Consider the following 19385-nt stretch of genomic DNA (forward strand, 5'->3'; position numbering starts at 1 on the left):
AATTGTGCGGTGGTGGCACAGCAGCCCCATTAGCTAAAGTGGTGCTTCAGGTTAAGAACAGTTTCAGGTTAAGAATGGACCTCCAGAATGAATTAAGTTCTTAACCCGGGGTACCACTGTATATTACCAATTTATGCAACACTAACATCAGAATATCTTCCTCAAAATCTGTGATTTCCCCCTGAAACCCGTCCCCAAAGTGAGCTAAGCCACTGAACGAAAAGACAAAGCATATTGTGTTCCATTTCTCCAGATGACACAAGAAATAACTTTAAGAAACCGGATCGATGCTGAGACACTGTAGAAATGGAAGGTTTATACAACCTCTGTGTAACTTCTGGCATTTATGAGTAATGGTTATACTGAAGTTTTAGTCTTGACAGAGCTTTGAATGGATTGCACTGTTGAACTCTCAGATCCATCAAATTAAATCATAGTTTCCCCAATCAATAGAAATCTGACTCAGAGCATTCTTATTTAAGATTCAGTGAACTTCTTCACACTTTATTTTATGCTGCTCTTCGCAGGCATAAGAACTGGATGCTTTTCTAACTTAAATCATACCTCAGATTCTCAATTCCACAGGAGCAATTTTAGATCATATTTATTCATTAAGGGATCCCATAGACCGTTGGCACAATAGAAACACAGAGGCTTTCAAGGTTCATGTCCCAAGACGAGTCCTATGAACTCCAGAGCTTAACCTATTCCATTACATGATGAAACATGCCAAAATTGCTGCATCTTGCAATATAACAGTATACACAACCTGGTAGATCACCTTGCACACACTGAACTGTAAATTGTTTAAAACCACCATTTGAGAACAAAAGCCAAGATCCGAAGCCACGGTTTGATTGATCCTGGTTTGCTCTGACTAGCCATAAACATCCATGGAAATCCATCTTCTCCAATGGAAAAAAATCTTGAGCATTAGGTTTTCAGAGTTCATTTGACCATGTTTGAATCTCTTTGGTTTATTAAACAGATGCAGTTCATATTTCATCCTCCCTCTACATCCACAAGAGCTATATAAAATTGCTTTAAAATAAAAGTACATTTGACTATGTGTGGTTCTCTGTGCTAGTTATTTGAGGCTCCTAAAAATCAACGCCACATGAAAGTTTAGTCAAACCTACATGAATCATGGAGATCACAGGAAATAGAAGCTCTACCATTCTTTGTCCATGCATGTGTACAACACATGTACATTAGCAAAGGTCTTACAAATTGCACACCTCTCAGAACCTACTTTTCTGACCCCTCATGTGTCAGAGCACAGGATATACACAATTAAACCAACCCATTTTAAAAAAACCAGAGCACAACAGAGTGACTCAGATTCACTGGTATGACTCTGGGGAGGTTTCTTTATAAGTGTTGGAAATAATGCTATGGTCTGCTGTGGTTTAAGTCAGTCCAAACTAAACATAGCTAGAGACTGGGGTTCCTTCTTCTCCTCATAAAACCTGTGAGCACAGGAAATTCCCATTTCTCCATATGAATCCAGACTACTAAAATAGAGAATTTATTATTTAAAATTGCTCTTTTGAAATGAGGTAGCTGTGGCTTCCTTAAATACGCAGAAGGGACTTCTTGGTGGTATCCCAACACTATGCAATGCGTGGCCCGAGCCCCTTTTTACAGATTAGGAACCCTTGAAGGGAGTAATTAAAAAATTAATGCTAGGAGTATTTTATTGTATTAAACTACATTTAACATTTGGCTTATTTTGTGTTTATTATTTGGAAACATTTTATTACTGGATCATTTTATAATTTTTATAAGCGAGTTTATTATAGTTTCCTTAAAATCCATCAATTTGAGTGTTTAGATAACATGGAATATGCAAATAAATCATAACATCCATGTACATCTGGAATTTGTCTGAAAGCAAGATAAATGCAAGCCAATTTAAGGGAGAAGAGTTTGTTACTCTTAATGAAAGCCCAATTCTTAAGAACAGGTATATTTTAATAGTTGTGACCACCTTCTTCTTTGGTGATCACTCGTAGCCAAGTGTCTTCCATGAACACGGTCTTAACAGTGAGTTCGTATGTGACTGTGGAGGCCCATTCTGGATCCACACGTCCTTCCACAGTGGGGACATAGGGTTGATCATGAGTTGAGCATGGTGTATTGTAGTACAACCTTACTGTACGCTTGTGAAACATGGACCACTTATAAACGCCATCTCCAACTCCTCGAAAGTTGTGACCTTATGCTCTACCTGAATCTCCTTTAAAATAGTTATTGGAAACTCTTCTTCTATTTAATGGTGCTCTTGACAGTACCAAGTATTGTCATGAAAGCAAAAGGCTTCGTTGTGAAGTTTTTAGAATTTCTTTTAATATATAGAAAACATCCATTATTTCAGTGTATTATAAATATAATCCAAATAGTAAAAAATAAAGGCAAAGGAAGAGCACACTTAATATTCTTTAGAACACTGTGATCATGATTAGTTTTTCTCAGTCTCTCCAATGATCCTCTATAGCAGATCATTCCTGCAGTTACATGAACTACTTTTAAAATCCCTCGGACCGGTTAAAAAGGATAGAAGTAGTGCCATTTGTAGACGCTTGAAATGTTAAGGTTTGCTACAACCTTCACTTTTAAAGCCTCTCCAAGTCTCACTTTTATTATCTGCTATGCATGTCAATCAGGAGTACAATAGCAGCTTTTCAATTAGGAGACAAACCATCTACCTCTTAGAACCTGGGGTTTATGGTAATTCCCCTTTTGAAATGCTAATATTATTACAAGCACAGCACCAGAAGACAAGTGGCAGAGCCTGGGTGACAAGCCGTTCTGGCTGTGCCCTTTTACAGATGGTTTAATCAGGGTCCATTGTAAGCTACCTAACCTCCCACTCTCAACAGCTATTCCCCTCCTCTGTGGAATATTTGACAGCTGTGGTCCAGATAAATAAAGTTTTGGTAACAAGTAATGGGGAACAGTGAAATGAGGAATAAGTGTGCCAACCGTCTGCAGTGTGAAGCTTCATTCTCAGCCATGCTTACAACTTGCCTAAGGCTACCTTACATTCAGTGGAGGCAACATTTGAAATGAGAATTTCGCTCAAACCACTACATCACAAATTGTTCTTCAAAATCTCTCAAATCAAGATGGAGCTTAGGATGCAGTTGCGTGTGCAACATTATGAAAGTACTCATTGCCATTTTCCTTCCTTCAAAATGTAGGACAGAAGAATACGATTATTATTTTTTACATATCCCAAAGCCACGAATTCTTACATTACAGAAATTTCAGAGAAGACATGCTTCAGGTTGTAACCTTTTCCCTGACCAAACATAAACAGGAACCACATTTTCGAATGGACGGAATTATTTACATACAAGGCAAGTTAGAATTTTAGCTGACCACCCAAAAACCTGCAATAGGCAGAACTGTCACCAACCAACCCAGGACTACCGGAAGATAATATTTACATTGACATGAAGCAAGAACTCTTCATATGTTGCTGTTTTCCCACCTCCAATTTGTAGGGATTTCAACGAGTCTCTAAGCAGACCACACACAGAGCTTCAAGCTGAGCCTTCAGTCAAGTGGAAACTAGGCTAACATTTAAACAGGTGAAAAAACACATTAACTGGCAGAGTACACTGCTGATCAAGCTACTGTATCCAGTGAATGAATATTCCAGTGTTCAAAAGTTGTTTCCATTCCACTGCTTGTTCCCTGGCTAGATTTAGAGATGATTGTTTTTAAGACATCTTGCCAAAAGCAGAAGCAGTAAGCTGAAGATTCATATAAAGAAACCATTTTATCACAAGTCAACATTATAGGAATACTTGCTCACAAACTGCCACAGCAAGGGAGGGGGGGGGAAAGGTAAAGAGGGAATAAAAAAAATTCAAGTAAAGTGTTAAGTAGAAACTGCTAGCAGTACATGGTAACCAACCTGTTGGGATTATTTCAATAGTGCATTTGTGTGAAAGTGTGTTAAGAATTACCATCTTGTTCAGCTTCATATATAACGTGTATGCCAGAATGGGACAATTCTAACCTTAAATGACAGACAAGCTTCATCATACTAGGCCCACTGGTGAGTACAGTAATATTTCAAGAAGGAAATACGGATCTGCAGGCACACAATGGACCCATGCCAGTGAGTGTGGCCATTAATTCCCCAATATACAAAGAATTTCCAGCAATTCATTTACCTCTGATACATTACAGTATTCCAAGGGAAGCATGGTTATGAACCACGGAGAGACTAGCTATGTGAAGTGTTTAACAGCCAGGTAAGTGTTTACCAGACAACTGGCAGGAATGTATGGATGTGGGAATTTCAAGTTTGAATTCCCACTCGCCTGGAAAGATCACCCTTGCCTTGAGCATGCCAATTGCTCAGCCTAGCCCACACACATCATTCCTCAGGGCTGTTGTAAAGCTAATACTGTTCTCAGCTCCTGGAAGGAATGACAATACACCATTCTATGCCATGCCATCCCACACTAATGATGTCAACATTGCTCTTGAGCTGCTCCAAGTTTTGTCTCTTCTTTGCTGTGCCCACGCCTAAAATCCATTCACTTTTGCCTGGAGGTAAGTCATTTATTATTATTAGTAGTAGTAGTAGTAGTAGTAATATTAACATTAGTATTAGTAATAGTATTAGTATTTTGCCAAAAAGGACTACACAGTGATCAACAAGACAGGATGCCCACCTAAGCTCCACAAGATTACTATGCAATTCCACGAGAACATGCTCAGCACCACCCAGTGTGATGGCTCATGCTCAGACACCTTCAGCTCAACTGAAAACTGTGTGTACTTGTCTGCAAGCAAGACATGAAGACTGAGAACATCAACCCTGCTGTGTGGGAATCCCTTGCAGAAAACCATAGTGCCTGGAGACAGGTTGTGTATCTACAGCAGTGAGTAGAGGAGTAATGACCACTGGGATGAGTGCAGAGAGAAGAAATGCCATGGTGCATCTGAAGCAGCACGACCAGATGCCTTCATCTGCCCCAGCTACAACAAAACATGCCTCTCCCATATCGGCAGGCAGGCCCTGTAACTCTCCCAACGGTTTGATTTCATCCCTAAAGGTGCACTTCTCCATTGTCTCCTGAGACAGATGGATGGCAACAAGCTTTCCTCCTGCAATCAGTAAGCTAGTTTCCCTTTGTTTAAATGTTCCTCAGAACTCCTATCTACTGATTACAGTGTATGTCTGCAGTCCTGTACAAGTGTGTACATTCTCATTGTCAATGCGTAGGCACCTTTCATAGCTCTGGCCGATATTATATTTTTTATAGCTAAAGTTTATGAGATAGGGTTGGGAGTTTTGGGGGTATTTCAAGCTTTGCTGGTTCTGAACATCTTTATAAAATGCATGTTTTGTGTGGGTAATTCAAGACACTACAAAAGTCATCCCATTTTATAAAAAATCAATTGTCTAAAATGTGCAGAAAAACCAAATTAGCCAAATTTCCTCTATCTATAAGTATTCATTATTTATATTACACAGACATATCTGGGAAAGTGCTGTTTCTTCCAACGATCCATATGCAAGAATGAATTTTATTTGCTCAAGTCAATAAAAGAAAGTCACAACTTGACAAAATATTGACTTCAAACACAAAGCATCATAAATGTCCAATGCAGTCTCCCAGAAGACAGCTGAGACACTGTGCTTTTTCTTTCCCAAAATGTAAGAGATGAATTTACCAAGCAGAACATTCAGCCATCTGCAATTCCAAACCAAGGAAGCATCCACAAATCCTCAGCTGGATGAACTAACAGACAGAAATGCAAATGCAATGTCATATTCACATATTGGGATCAAATAAGCTGCTCTGTAGGGATGGACAGATCAGTCCATTTCCAGTCTGTATCAATTTCATATGTGTTCGTAAGATAGTTCCATTTTTATGCAAACCACTTGGAGTTTATTTTTTTAATTATTTTTGATTGAGCAGTACAGAAATCTGGCAAATTAAATAATTCTGTCCCATCCTGTTTCTGGCATTAATCTGTTTAAAATATCTGAATGAAAATTCATTTTTAAGTATTTATTTTATCAAAATATGTGCATTTCTAAATGCATTTCTTTTTAAAACATATGTTTAAATTTTATTTTGGTACTTTTTCTGAGCAGAGGACTATATCCTAAGTTTTGGAGATACACAAAATCTGAAGGATTGCATTCCAATTCTGTTTCATCTGTAGGACATGGGATTTTTTGAACCATTTAAGTGTTTAGAAATCCTTTTGCATGTAAATGTACATCCATTTTTTAACGCAGAAACAGAAGCAAATCCAGTGGCTTGCATTTTGAGTAACTCAAACATTGCCCATGTTTTAAAATTACTATACATTGTAGCATGAATGCATGGGCAAGCCTTCAAGGAAAAGTTTTTCCCCCCAGCCAGAACTCATGGCAACTGAGTTGCGGCATCTCTTTGTTGCGCTGCAGAGGCGGGAGGTGGTAGGGCGATTGCGGTGGCAGAGGTGGGTGGTGAAAATTGAAGTTTGGGTCTCCCTCCCAAAAAAGGTCAACAAGAAGTCCTAGGGAAAGGCAAAGGGACCCCTGACCCCCTGACCATTAGGTACAGTCATGGATGACTCTGGGGTTGCGGCGTTCATCTCGCTTTATTGGCCAAGGGAGCCGGCGTACAGCTTCCAGGTCATGTGGCCAGCATGACTAAGCCGCTTCTAGCAAACCAGAGCAGAGGAACAGAAACGCCATTTACCTTCCTGCTGGAGCAGTACCTATTTATCTACTTGCACTTTGATGTGCTTTCGAATGAAATACCCCACTAGAGCAATGGAAAATAAAGTGGTCATACACAAGTGTCTTCCAACAAGAAACTTGGGAGGTAAGAGTGGAGAAGAAATACCTCAAGTTCTTACCAAAGCTTTCCCCCACAGCCCTTTCTCTGAACAACCCTGTATTAATTAAACAGCAGACAGTGGAACATGTCAACGCTTGCTGTTACGAGAACAGATCAGCATTCTGAATGAATATACTATTACAAGCACAAAGTCAGTGATTTGCTTGCTACAGTTCAGCAGGAATAAGGTTTGATAGTATCAGCAGTTTAAACCAGTGTGCTCTCTGCTGAATGGATGTCAGCTCAATGCAGGGCCCCTTCCACACCATGAGCACCCAAAGCTGCTAGAGCACAACGACCACCCTCATCTAGTGCTACATCAGGGGCACCTCCATGCCTGCACCAAAGATCTGTAACCGACAGCAGTGGATAGTGAAATCCTTACAACTGAGCTGGAAACTGCACCAGAACTCATGCATGCAAAGATCTTCTGGGTCAGAGCGAGGGCCTAAAATTATTAGTAAGCTGCCTTATGCCAGGTCAGGCTGCTTGCGCATAAAGTATTGTCTAGTTTGCCTGGCAGCAGCTATCCTAGGCCCTGGCAGAGGGCTTTCACACAAACTACTACCTGATCCTTTTAAACTGGAGATTACTAAAGAGTGAACCCAGGACCTTTTGCATACAGAAAATCTTACCTACCTCTTGTCAAACGTTGTGATTTATAAAGTGGTTTGGTGTGGTGACCATCCCTAAAATGTGCAATGTTAGAAGTGCTCACATGAAGTGCTCAGTTACACTTCCTTTGTCTGGCTCTCCTGAACAAGGACCCTCTACCTGTCTCTTACCCATTTAAAGGACACATAGTCACTTAAAAAGTTCTACTAAGAAAGAAAGAACTATTAGTCATCTTCCAAATCATATTCAAACAAATCAGTTTCACTTATCACGACAGTGGTCTTGATAAGTTCTGAAATTCTAGTAAGTGGTAGAGTTAGCCAGAAGCAGATTTAATTAAAATTTCTCATGTCACCTTTATTTTTTGCTGGATACTGCTGCCAAGAAATGGGCCATGGGGATCTTTTGGCAGTATCTAAAATCCTAAGCTTTGAACCTAGATGCACATAATTTAGGACCATTATATACAATTACAGTTAATATTGTCATTCAAGATATATATGCCATATGCTTCAGATTCTTTTCCATTATATTTACTTCATTTCTTATAAAAATCTGTCAGTATCACTGTACACCTTTACTTGGCTATCACAGAATGAATTTGGTGCTATAGGCAACTAACCAGTACAGTGGTACCTTGGGTTACATACGCTTCAGGTTACATACACTTCAGGTTGCAGATTCCGCTAACCCAGAAATAGTGCTTCAGGTTAAGAACTTTGCTTCAGGATGAGAACAGAAATCGTGCTCTGGCAGCGCGGCAGCAGCAGGAGGCCCCATTAGCTAAAGTGGTGCTTCAGGTTAAGAACAGTTTCAGGTTAAGTACGGACCTCCGGAATGAATTAAGTACTTAACCCAGGGTACCACTGCACATATATTTCTATTTCCTCACATATTATACAGTTCCCCCCTCTCTTCAGGAGCTACATCTGCTTTACCATGGATGGTAAAATTAGAGGAAATTCTCCTTTTACAATATTCATGCCTGCTTTATGAGACTTTAGCCCTCACAGAGGAGCATACTCAGTGTGGGGTAGGAATAATTTAAATTGCTATGTGTCAGCTTCATCTGGGGGACATCTGCTGTCAAACTTTTAGCGTTTCCACATCACTTTGCATCAGTATCAAATTTTAGGAATGAAGGCAATTAACAAACTTTACCTTTTCCCGTACCAAGTGCACTTGTGTTATGACTTTTGCATTCTTTTGTATAAATGTCTAAATAGCAAGGAATCCCAGAAAGCAAGGAGAGGACTAAACTGCTCAAAAATAGGTAGGTATGCCTACTGAAAGCAGAGCTGGGTGCTTATCAATATATCAAATCCTTAGCGGACTTTAGGTTACAGTACACAACCTAACTCTGCTGCAGGTGAACTTTGTTGCATGTCTACTGTCTTCCACATCTCCCTGAAGCTATCAATTAACTTGCAACTAACACAAAATAGCTGTATCTGGAAACAGTCACATCCTTAAAGAGAAGGCTCTAGTGCAGGCGTAGGCAAACTCGGCCCTCCAGATGTTTTGGGACTACAACTCCCATCATCCCTAGCTAAGAGGACCAGTGGTCAGGGATGGTGGGAGTTGTAGTCCCAAAACATCTGAAGGGCCAAGTTTGCCTATGCCTGCTCTAGTGTGTCAAGGAATACTCCTAAACTAAAACCTTTCTTCCCCAAAAATACTTTTAAATGCTGCGGTCCAGCCACCTGCTTGTATGATACAATCTCTTTACCCATTTCAAACCCCAAAGAAAGGAAAGAATGTGATGTACTGTAGGAGACAAGCAGCCCATTTCTAACACAAGGCACAAACCTCTGAACCATGGCAAGCTACAGCTGCTTCAGGCAACTTTCTCAGACATACTTGGAAAACTACACTGAAGAGCTCTAAACAGCATCTTAAATTCCATATCTATAGCCAGATAAGTTGCCCTTACAAATATTGAAAATAAATAGATATTTCAGAAAATAATTGAGAGTTTCAGGAATGAGACATTACAATCAAGCATCCCGTAGGCTTATGGCCAAAGAAGCTATGGAGAATTCAAAAATAAGGATGCATGCATTTTAAAAACAGGCCTTCCCCATTCTCTAGCTATTATAATCTTATTATTTGTTTATTTATTTATTTAACCACACCCATCTGGCTGGGCTTCCCCAGCCACTCTGGGCGGCCTCCAAAAATATTAAAATACAATAGTCTATTAAACATTAAAAGCTTCCCTAAACAGGGCTGCCTTCAGATGTCTTCTAAAAGTTAAAATTCAGCCATATTCTACCTGACTATCCACACCGGGGAGAGGGGCAGAGACTAATATTGCCCATTAGCCACACCTGGACAGCAGCTAGTGAGTCTCTCTGTTCCAACCTCTCTTCTGCCCTCCAGAAACCCACTTAATATTTTGCTAAGTTTTTATTACAAGTACTGTATATTGCATGGATGCACTTGCCCTATCAGGGTTCCTTTCTCAATGGGAGCTACAATAAAGGGGTGTAAACTCAAAATAAAGACCAAGCCAGTGTCCTCAACAACAGTGATTACCTTTACTGAATGTTAGCAATTCATAAAAGAAATTGTCCCCCAGAGACATGGCGAAAAATAGAATATTTCCTGTCTAACATGTATTTCCTATACAGTGGTGCCCCGCAAGACAAATGCCTCGCTAAACGAAAAACCCGCAAGACGAAAGGGTTTTCCGATTTTTTAGCGGCTTTGCAAGACGAATTTCCCTATGGGCTTGCTTCGCAAGACGAAAGCCCATAGGGAAATCTCCGGGGACAGCGGGGAAGCGCAGCGCGCCTTCTCCTCTGTTCCCGGACCTGTCCTAAGGCTTGCGGTGGGAGGTCCGGGAACAGAGGACAAGGCGCGCAGCGCTTCTCCTCTGTTCCCGGGGCTTGCGGTGGGAGGAGGGTTTTTCCTCCCCACCGCCAACTTTCAGAACAGCTTTCTGAATGTTGGCGGTGGGGAGGAAAGCCCTCCTCCCACCGCAAGCCTTCAGGACAGATCCGGGAACAGAGGGGAAGGCGCGCAGTGCTTCCCCTCTGTTCCCGGACCTGTCTTGAAGACTTGCGGTTGGAGGAAGGTTTTCCTCCCCACCGCCAACATTCAGAAGGCTGTTCTGAAGGCTGGCGGTGGGAAGAAAAGCCCTTCTCCCCCGCCAGCCTTCAGAAGAGTTCCCGCCTAGGCTGCGGAGAGCAGCGTGCTGCCCCGCGCACGGGGCGCTCTTAAGCAGAGCGCCCCTTGCGCGGGGCAGACATTCGCCGCTTGGGGAGCCCTGCAGGGGAAGTCCTGCAGGGCTCCCCAAGCTGCGAATGTCTGCCCCGCGCAAGGGGCGCTCTGCTTAAGAGCGCCCCTCGCTCGGGGCAGCAGGCTGCTTTCCGCAGCTTGGAGAGCCCGCTGGACCTCTTCTGAAGGCGGGCGGGGGGCAAAGGTCTTTGCTCCCCCCCCCGCCTGCCTTCAAAAGCCGTCCGGGAGCATTTTAAAATCGCCCCGGGACAGCGGATGAATTCTCCGCTGTCCTGGGGCGATTTACTGTAAAAGCCCCCGGGAAGGCAGGCAGGGGGGACAAAGACAAGGACCTCTTCTGAAGGCTGGCGGGGGGCAAAAGTCTTTGTCCCCCCTGCCTGCCTTCCCGGGGGCTTTTAAATCGCCCCGGGACAGCGGAGAATTCATCCGCTGTCCCGGGGCGATTTTAAAATGCCGGCGGGCGGCAGCGCTGCCGCCCGCCAGCATTTTAAGATTGCCCCGGACAGCGAAGAAGTCCTCCGCTGTCCCGGGAAGGCAGGCGGGGGGGAAAGCAAAGACTTTCGCCCCCCCCCCCCGCCGGCCTTCAGAAGAGGTCGGGGGACAGACTGTCCCCGGACCTGCTCTGAAGGCGGTTTCCATAGGAACGCATTGATTGATTATCAATCCATTCCTATGGGAAACCGTGCTTCGCAAGGCGAAAAACCTCGCAAGACGAAAAGACTTGCGGAACGAATTAATTTCGTCTTGCGAGGCACCACTGTAATAAAATTTGCTTGCTTATTTTCCATACTCAGTGTCTCAGTGTGATTATACCAATGATAAAGTGTGCTCCTCCAAAGAGGGGTTTCAGTGCACAGTGCTATCCAAGGCAGGGGGAGGGCAAGTATTAACTCTCCACAATTATTATTTATTATTTTTATTCCCCACCATTTTTCTCCAAGGACTCAAGGTGGTCTACATGGTTCTTCCCTGTCCTCAATTAATCCCCACAACAACCCTGTGGGGTAGGTTAGGCTGAGAGGCAGTGACTGGCCTAAAGTCACCCAGTGAGCTTTGTTTATGCTGAGTGGGTCCCCCAGGTCCTAGTCCGACACTCTAACCACTGCACCACACAGCTGCAGTCCACTGGTTCTATCTACACAAGTCAGCTCTAGGTTTTAACTCATGGTTAAACTAAAAAGTACAATGGAGAAAACCACAATATGCCTTTAAAATATAGAGTAACCTGTCATTTAGACAACAGGAGGTACCGGGTAACTAATGCAACTCTCACAAGATTACACCCTTGTATCTGCACTAACCAGTCAAAATAGTTCTCTGTGTATCAGTTCCATACTTCATGCGGTGAGATTAGAATCTCCACTTTATTCACAAGCATGCACCTCTACCTAGCTCCTACCAAGATTCTTAAAGGATAAGGAAGCTGCCTTAAGCCATTTTTGTTCTCTGTTCTGTTTCTGAATTTTTAAGTGACAAGAGGCCATTTTTTAACGCATTTATTGTTACTTGCTTTGAGCCATTGCAGAGAGAGCTAGAAACCTAACAAAAGTTAAGCAGGGAGAGCTTTACTTACATGAGTCCAGTCCTTCCACCGTGAGGGTACTGAAGAGAGCCAATGGAAAAAATATCCCATGACTGATCAAGGTAAGCAGCGATGTGGTGGTGCTCGTTGTTGATACCATTCCATGGCACATCTTTTAGACGCCAACTGCTTTTGATTATTTTCCCCCTCCAATGTTTAATGTTTTCTTGGCAGAGGTCAATTCTATCTACAAAAAAGGGGAGGAGAGAGAGAGAAGGTGAGCTAAACTTCTAAAATGGAAAAAGAATATTAGACATCTCCAAATAAATACACTCCTGACTAAATTGACTTCCATATGGGCACATGTATGTGTGTGTATGAAACAAAATTCAAGAAGCCTTTTGAAAAAATCCAGGAAATATAAAGATGCCAGGAGTCTATAAAAAAGGGACACCTTTCTTCACTGTTGTTAAGGAAGATGATATATGTTACGAGGGTGACTTGTTTTTGTTTTAAAGATACAAGGCACCTGGCAAACTGCCTCATCTGAAGATATCACTCAAGAGACCTCAGGTAAACCAGTTTTACTAGACAGAGGCATCGGTCTTTAAAAGGAACCACTCACACAGAAATGACAGTCAGACTAGACAGCTACGATAAATAAACCAAAATCCTTCATTTGCCACCTGGAAGGAGACAGAAACCAAACCCCCAAGGGAGAAAAATAGTCAGAATATATACACTACCTGAAAGGAACTGCCGTATAAGTGGAAGCCAGCGAGAAAAACAAGCTGCTGAGCAGAAATGTCAGACCTCTGAATTACAAAAGAGTGCAGCTATTTAAATTCAGGGAAGTGACATCATTCCTACCTGTGGACTATTAGATTCAAGCCAATGGTGTATGTCACCTTCTATATTCAGAACGGAAGCCAAATGAATAAACAAAAACCTGTCCTCTGGCAAGTAGCTTCTGGGGGTTAATAATGTATTCAAACGCAGTTTACAGCTGTTATAACTCTCAAACATTCAATCCCAAATCAGTACAAAAACTTCCTGGAACTGGATTTCAAAATACCGTATCTGCACTGCAGGGGGTTGGACAAGATGACTCTCGCGGTCCCTTCCAACTCTACAATTCTCTGATTCTATGAAACCCTTCAATGAACATGCACTTGCATACAGGAACAACTAAACCTATGCTATTTATTCATCAGAGTGGGAGGAGGAAGAACACGCACCTTTGCTATTCAGTACCAGTGATCTCATGGCCTTCAAATCAACACTATTTGCCAATTAAATCAAGTTATCGGCTGGAGCTGAAGTACTTGATTCTCAACCCCACCCCAAGTTCACGGGGTGAAATATGTAACTGAAAAGTTACTTGTGAGTCATATTGGCAGAATTTATATCCTGAAAGGGGGGGGGGGGAGAACTGTAATAAAAAATATAGCACGCCTCCACCTTTTGAAGTTCCCTCCCAAAAGGGCTCCTTTTCCCACTGACTTCTCATTTATTCATCTCAGCAGCTCACATAAGCCAAACTCCAAGATTCCAGTCAAGAAGAACCTCCCAGATCTTAGGCATTTGTGAGAATTCTGTATACAGATACAGTGGTTCCTCGGGTTACATACGATTCAGGTTACATACACTTCAGGTTACAGACTCCGCTAACCCAGAAATAGTGCTTCAGGTTAAGAACTGTGCTTCAGGATGAGAACAGAAATCGTGCTCTGGCGGTGTGGTGGCAGCAGGTGGCCCTATTAGCTAAAGTGGTGCTTCAGGTTAAGAACAGTTTCAGGTTAAGAAAAGACCTCAAGAATGAATTAAGTACTTAACCTGAGGTACCACTGTATTTACAATTTAGTCACTGTATGCAAACAATAATTCCAAAGACTATAGTATTCATTTCCATGTCAGAAAAGGCTTCACACAGCACTCAAACTCTTACGTTAACTGAATTTGGAAGAATGACACACATTTCCAGGCTCATATTTATTGTATTGTATCTGATTTTTATCTAGATCCCTTGGAAAAGCAAAGTTTGTGTCTGTATGCACACACTCTCTTTTTCTGTCTTGGTGGAGGAGGGAAGCGACCAGAGAGGTTGGTGTCCATGGCAGTGGCGTAGCGTGGGGGTGCAGGGGGGGCCGTCCACACTGGGCGCAACATCTGGGGGGCGCGCTCGCACTCGCAGCTCTCTGCCCCTGCTAAAATCCACGGGTTAGGGGGCGCAAATTACTTGCCTTGCCCCGGGTTCTGACAACCCACTCTACGCCACTGGTCCATGGTACTTGATCAAAAATGCAAATATCTCCCTGGGGCTAATAAGGTTGGCAACCCTTATTTGTCCAGGAGGGCATTCAATAAATATTTTAATAAAATTAATGCCAAACTTTGGATTGTGTGAACTTAGTCAAATTAATTTAAAAAGAACTCATCCCAATCAGGATAAAAAACCCCCAGTAATCTCAAGGGGGAAAGTCTTTTTAAAAAATCTCTTTGTAAACCAATAGGAGAAAGACTAAACCAGTCTTTCTTCTATTGGTTTACAAAGAGATTTGTAAAGAGAGTCTAGTTACAAAGAGTGTCTAGTCTGCAAAAATTCTATCTGCTTTTTTGTGGTTTATTTTATTATTTTATTGTGGTTTTAAGTTAAGTTCAAAGCTTTTTGAGAACACGGTTGTTTCAGAACTTATAGTTTTAATTGTTAACTCTTTAAATTATGTGGATAATTTAAGAAATGCCTTTGAAATACAGTGGTACCTCGGTTTAATAACAGCCCTGTTTATGAACTATTCGGTTTACAAACTCCGCAAAACTGGAAGTAGTGTCCCGGTTTGCAAACTTTACATTGGTCTAAGAACAGAAGCCGAACGGTGGAAGGGCATCAGCGGCGGGAGGCCTCATGAGGGAAAGCGCGCTTCGGTTTAAGAATGGTTTCAGTTTAAGAACGGACTTCTGGAACGGATTAAGTTCGTAAACCGAGGTACCACTGTAGCTATATCTCTCCTCTCATAGTTTCTTTTTAAAAAATCCTCCGGCACAGAGCTCCTACAGAGGGCAGTACCTCAAAACCACTGGAAAAAGTTACAGGGGAAATGAGAAAATGAAAGAGAACCAATGTAAAAGGGTCTGCTTAAACATCTCAACTCAGCCAGCATTCATCAACCATTAAGTGGGGACAAGTGTGACTATTGGCTGCTGCAAGGATGAATAGTTTAAGGAAGGTGAAAGCCTTTACACACCCAAAACACTATAATAATGGAACAGAAGCGCATCTATTTCCTAGTCCTATGAAGCACTAGGCACATGACACTTTAATGCTATCTATGTCTAGGTCTACACCTCCTGCGGACAATTCCCAATCCTTACCCTGATCCTCTAACAGTCACTAAGCAACAAAAAGCCAAGCAGCTAGGGTGGGTTGTTTATGGGGAGATGTTTCCTAGTCCCAGGAGTTTCCTAGTCCCAGGAGTTTCAGGTTCTAAGTATTTTAATATTTACCTCCTATCAAACCAATACACATAAGACAGGCATTATTTGAAGCTTTTATTGTTGTTCTCTCTTAATATGCAGCCAGGAAAAGTTACTTTGAAGCTGCTGCCTTTGTGAATTAATCCACAGACCACTCCAGTCATTCCATCATTGCCTTTTGAAGTAGCAAGAGATCAACACATTCCTTTGTTTGAAAATACTGAAGCTTTCTACTCTCAAATTCATGTGAGCATGTCTCCTTAAGCAGCTATTGTTACTCAAAATTTCCTTCTTACTCAATAATGTATCTCAGTTTCTTGACAGTAAATAACCCTGGTAGATGCACACTCATCAGAATTATACAGAGATAAATTGTTTACAAAAGCACCTTTACTTTGCTGGATAATATTTGCCTAGGCTGTATTTTTAGGGGGGAGAGGGAAAGAAAAGGGTCTATTCAAATTAAATTTAAGACTCACACATTTCCTACCTACAGGCAATAAAATTCTGCTCAACAGAGTCAAAGCAGGTCTAGGTTTGAAAAAGCTGCCGGGAACAATCTCAAGTGTCAAACATTCAGCCACCAGCTGCATAAATCTCAGCAGCAGCTTGAAGGCAAATTCTACCTGGGCTGATTTCAAAAGCTAGGGTGGAAGCCTACCTTTGATCAACAAGTCACAAGATAGGCTGTATTTAATTGCCTGTATTTAATTGCCTTTGACCTAAAGGGCTGATACTCCTGTTTTTTCTCTTTCATTCTTCACCTCTCTCAACCCAAGGTGTCAGAAGCTTGTACAGTGCTCAGCAACTGGATTCCACATAATTACTGCTCACTCTCACTACTGCATAACTTCTTTGCTTGCACTAATTCTCCAACAGAATGCATTTTGAATTTGTCAACAATTTATCTACAAAAGCGGATTGCTTCCTAAAATCTAAGCACCTACCAGGAAGCACCCTTTTTTAGTAAGGCTTCAAATCAGTTTCAATAGACATGAAGCTCTGGCCAAACATGTGTGCACCAAGGGTTTTTTGTCACTCTGAAGCCAAGAGGGGCACAGGCCATAAAAGGGGAGGAAGAGGAGAGCAGCAGGAGACCAAGTTCAAAAGGTAAAAGCCCATCTTTAACAAGACCTCTAATCTACATTTGAAAGGAAAACTCAACAATTTTATGCTGGATTCCCCGCCCTTCATCTGCTTAAAAGGATCACATTATACAGATTTTATAAAGGAAACCCCTGCAGACAACATTCTGTGGGAAATGTAATTGCCATGTCAGTGGGTGGAAGATTTCTGAATGAACACATAGATACTTATAAACCACAGCAGAAAACTAGCTTGAAACAAACCTGAGTTTAGCTAGTAACAGGAATGGGAAAGAACAAACACACACACACACACACACACACAAAGAAGTACGCACCACTAATTCAAACACCCAAATGTTCTTCTCTATAAAATATCAGAAACCTCCTGGCCCCAATAAAACAGTCCAAGCAAAAGGATGCAAGCTAAGAAATACCCTATTTTCATACATACCAAGCATCCGGAAAACAATCAAATATTTGACAGTGTGTTCAATTGACACCTTTTCTGGGGGAGCTATTATAATTGTAGCTTTTGTCCTTTATTTTGTCCCTGCTTGCCAGAAAGAATAAGCTTCCTTATCCTCCCTCTGTGCATTGTTCTGGGGGTTTTCCTGGCCATCCAGAGTGGATTTGGTGGCGGCGTGGGGCAGGGGCACTAGTGGAAGCCCTTGTGTTGACTTCCACTAATTTGCTGAGCAAGGGGAATTGGGGCCAAAATATCATTTTTTTGTGTCTAAGAGAAAAATCCTGAGTTTACAAATTGCTTTTCTTGGGAAGGAAAGGGGACCCTGGAACAAGGAAGAGGAATAAAGAAGTGACAATCTGAGAACCAGTATACCAACAAGTATAAATTTTAAAGAGTAACTTTTGTTTGCCATGGATAATCAGTTTTAATCATTGAAATAAACTAATCAGAGGAGCATGGCACTGAATTCCTCCCCATTGATTTCCCTCTCATCAAGTGATCTGATGTGAAACTGAAGTCCGGACTATGAGCATGTACGCCCCTTGATTCAAACCAACTACATGGTCCTTGAGATACCAATAGATGCAAACTGTGCATCTGACTGTATCATTCCGTTAATTTATGTGAACAATCTGTAGCTGGGGTTCTTAATGATGCAGATGCGGGGCCCATGGCACCCTCAGACACCCTCTATAGCACATGCCAATGGTACCTGCCAAGAGTACCCACCTTTCGCTTATTAATTTTTAAAATGATGTTCTTTGACTTTGGGGGGATGTTTTGCTGGTGGGAGATTGCATGCTTTGGAACTGATGGTCTCTGCTTTTTTGATTTGGTGTGTGCAGGTGGTTTGCCTATTGTTCTTTGGAGGTCTCAGCATCACCAGTTTTTCTTATTATCTTGTGCTGCCCACAGCAGTTTTAGTTTTCCAAATGAACCATCCAGGCCAAAAAGGGTAGGGGACCCCTGATCTATAGCATAGTATTCTACGCTTATTGAATGAAGATACTTTGTTGATTCTCTGAACTTCCTGTATGACTACTCCTTATATTCATTCCTTTGTACCCACAGAATTGTGCCCAATACTATAATTACTAGGCTTTTTACATAATGACTTCTTATTGGTCAAATGCAGCAGTTACACTGTATATTAAAGCGCTGTGAGCCAAGAAGCAGAAACTCTGTGCATATAAATAAAATAATGAAGTTGGTAGTTGCATCAAAACAAAGGAAGTCCACAACAAAGCTAACCATTTAAATATAATATAATGCTGCAAATTATAGATGTTTCAGTAAACTGGCATCCAAGAGCAAATAAACATTAATACTCTGTTTTAACTACCTGTGGGTGGGGAACGTTTTGGAGAAGGATACAAGTTTCCCAAAATGTTATAAGTCTCGGTTTCCAGCATCTGCTCAGTCTTTGGGGCTCAGCACCACATTGCCATTTTACCCTATTTGCTGTTGTGTTTATTTCTAGGAAGCTTTGAGCACACTTTTTTGGGGGGGGGAATGTTAATTTTCTACATGTGAGAATCTATGCAGGGGGGTAATTGCAGTCTGCCTCTATTACAGTATAGGGGCAGATGACAACATTGAAGGATACTGTTTTGCCCTGCGAAAATGACAGAAACTAAAACCAAATATTTGATATGGTACGTCCAAATGCAACACATGGTATGTGAATTTGCAAGCATCTAAAAATGTCTAGAGTTCCCTTTGTTCACAACAGTTTAAATATTGTATGAATTTCAGTTAGTACATAATCAGCTTAAGAACATAACAGCTATTCAAGAAACCCATTTCTGAGAACAATGGCTCTCTTAGCCTCTATGATTTATTCCCTCTGTGTTAGTTGTGGGAGAAGTTGCTCCATATATATGGATATCTGCAAATACTTCTTCAGAACAGCCTATTGTATGCCAAGCTTTTTTCTTCTACACTTAGAACAGGAACCCAACAGCACCTCTTCAGTACATACAAGTCAGTCAGTGGGACTGGCAGAAAAAACCCACACAATTTATTCTTACATAGATTCTTCTCTCTCTCTCTCTCTCTCTCTCTCTCTCTCTCTCTCTCTCACACACACACACACACACACACACACACAC

At 41.7% G+C, this 19385-nt stretch overlaps 1 protein-coding gene and 1 long non-coding RNA gene across 5 annotated transcripts in view; both read right to left on the reverse strand.

The window, feature by feature from the left end:
* LOC309358113 overlaps window positions 1–19385 on the reverse strand; it is a 124092-nt gene that overhangs the window by 65867 nt on the left and 38840 nt on the right. The window lies entirely within an intron of this gene.
* SUSD6 (sushi domain containing 6) overlaps window positions 1–19385 on the reverse strand; it is a 61318-nt gene that overhangs the window by 18275 nt on the left and 23658 nt on the right. For 2 of the 4 annotated variants that reach the window (XM_081890611.1, XM_081890614.1), the window contains exon 2: window positions 12298–12493. In XM_081890611.1, the coding sequence (XP_081746737.1) occupies window positions 12298–12418 (121 nt within the window). In that variant the 5' untranslated portion in view covers window positions 12419–12493. Of the gene's footprint in view, window positions 1–12297; window positions 12494–12992; window positions 13116–19385 lie in introns of those variants that run through there. The other 2 variants (XM_081890612.1, XM_081890613.1) reach the window with 2 other exon arrangements.

Source organism: Podarcis melisellensis (assembly GCF_964234715.1).
Source record: "Podarcis melisellensis genome assembly, chromosome: 1".
In the NCBI taxonomy this organism is placed as follows: domain Eukaryota; kingdom Metazoa; phylum Chordata; class Lepidosauria; order Squamata; family Lacertidae; genus Podarcis; species Podarcis melisellensis.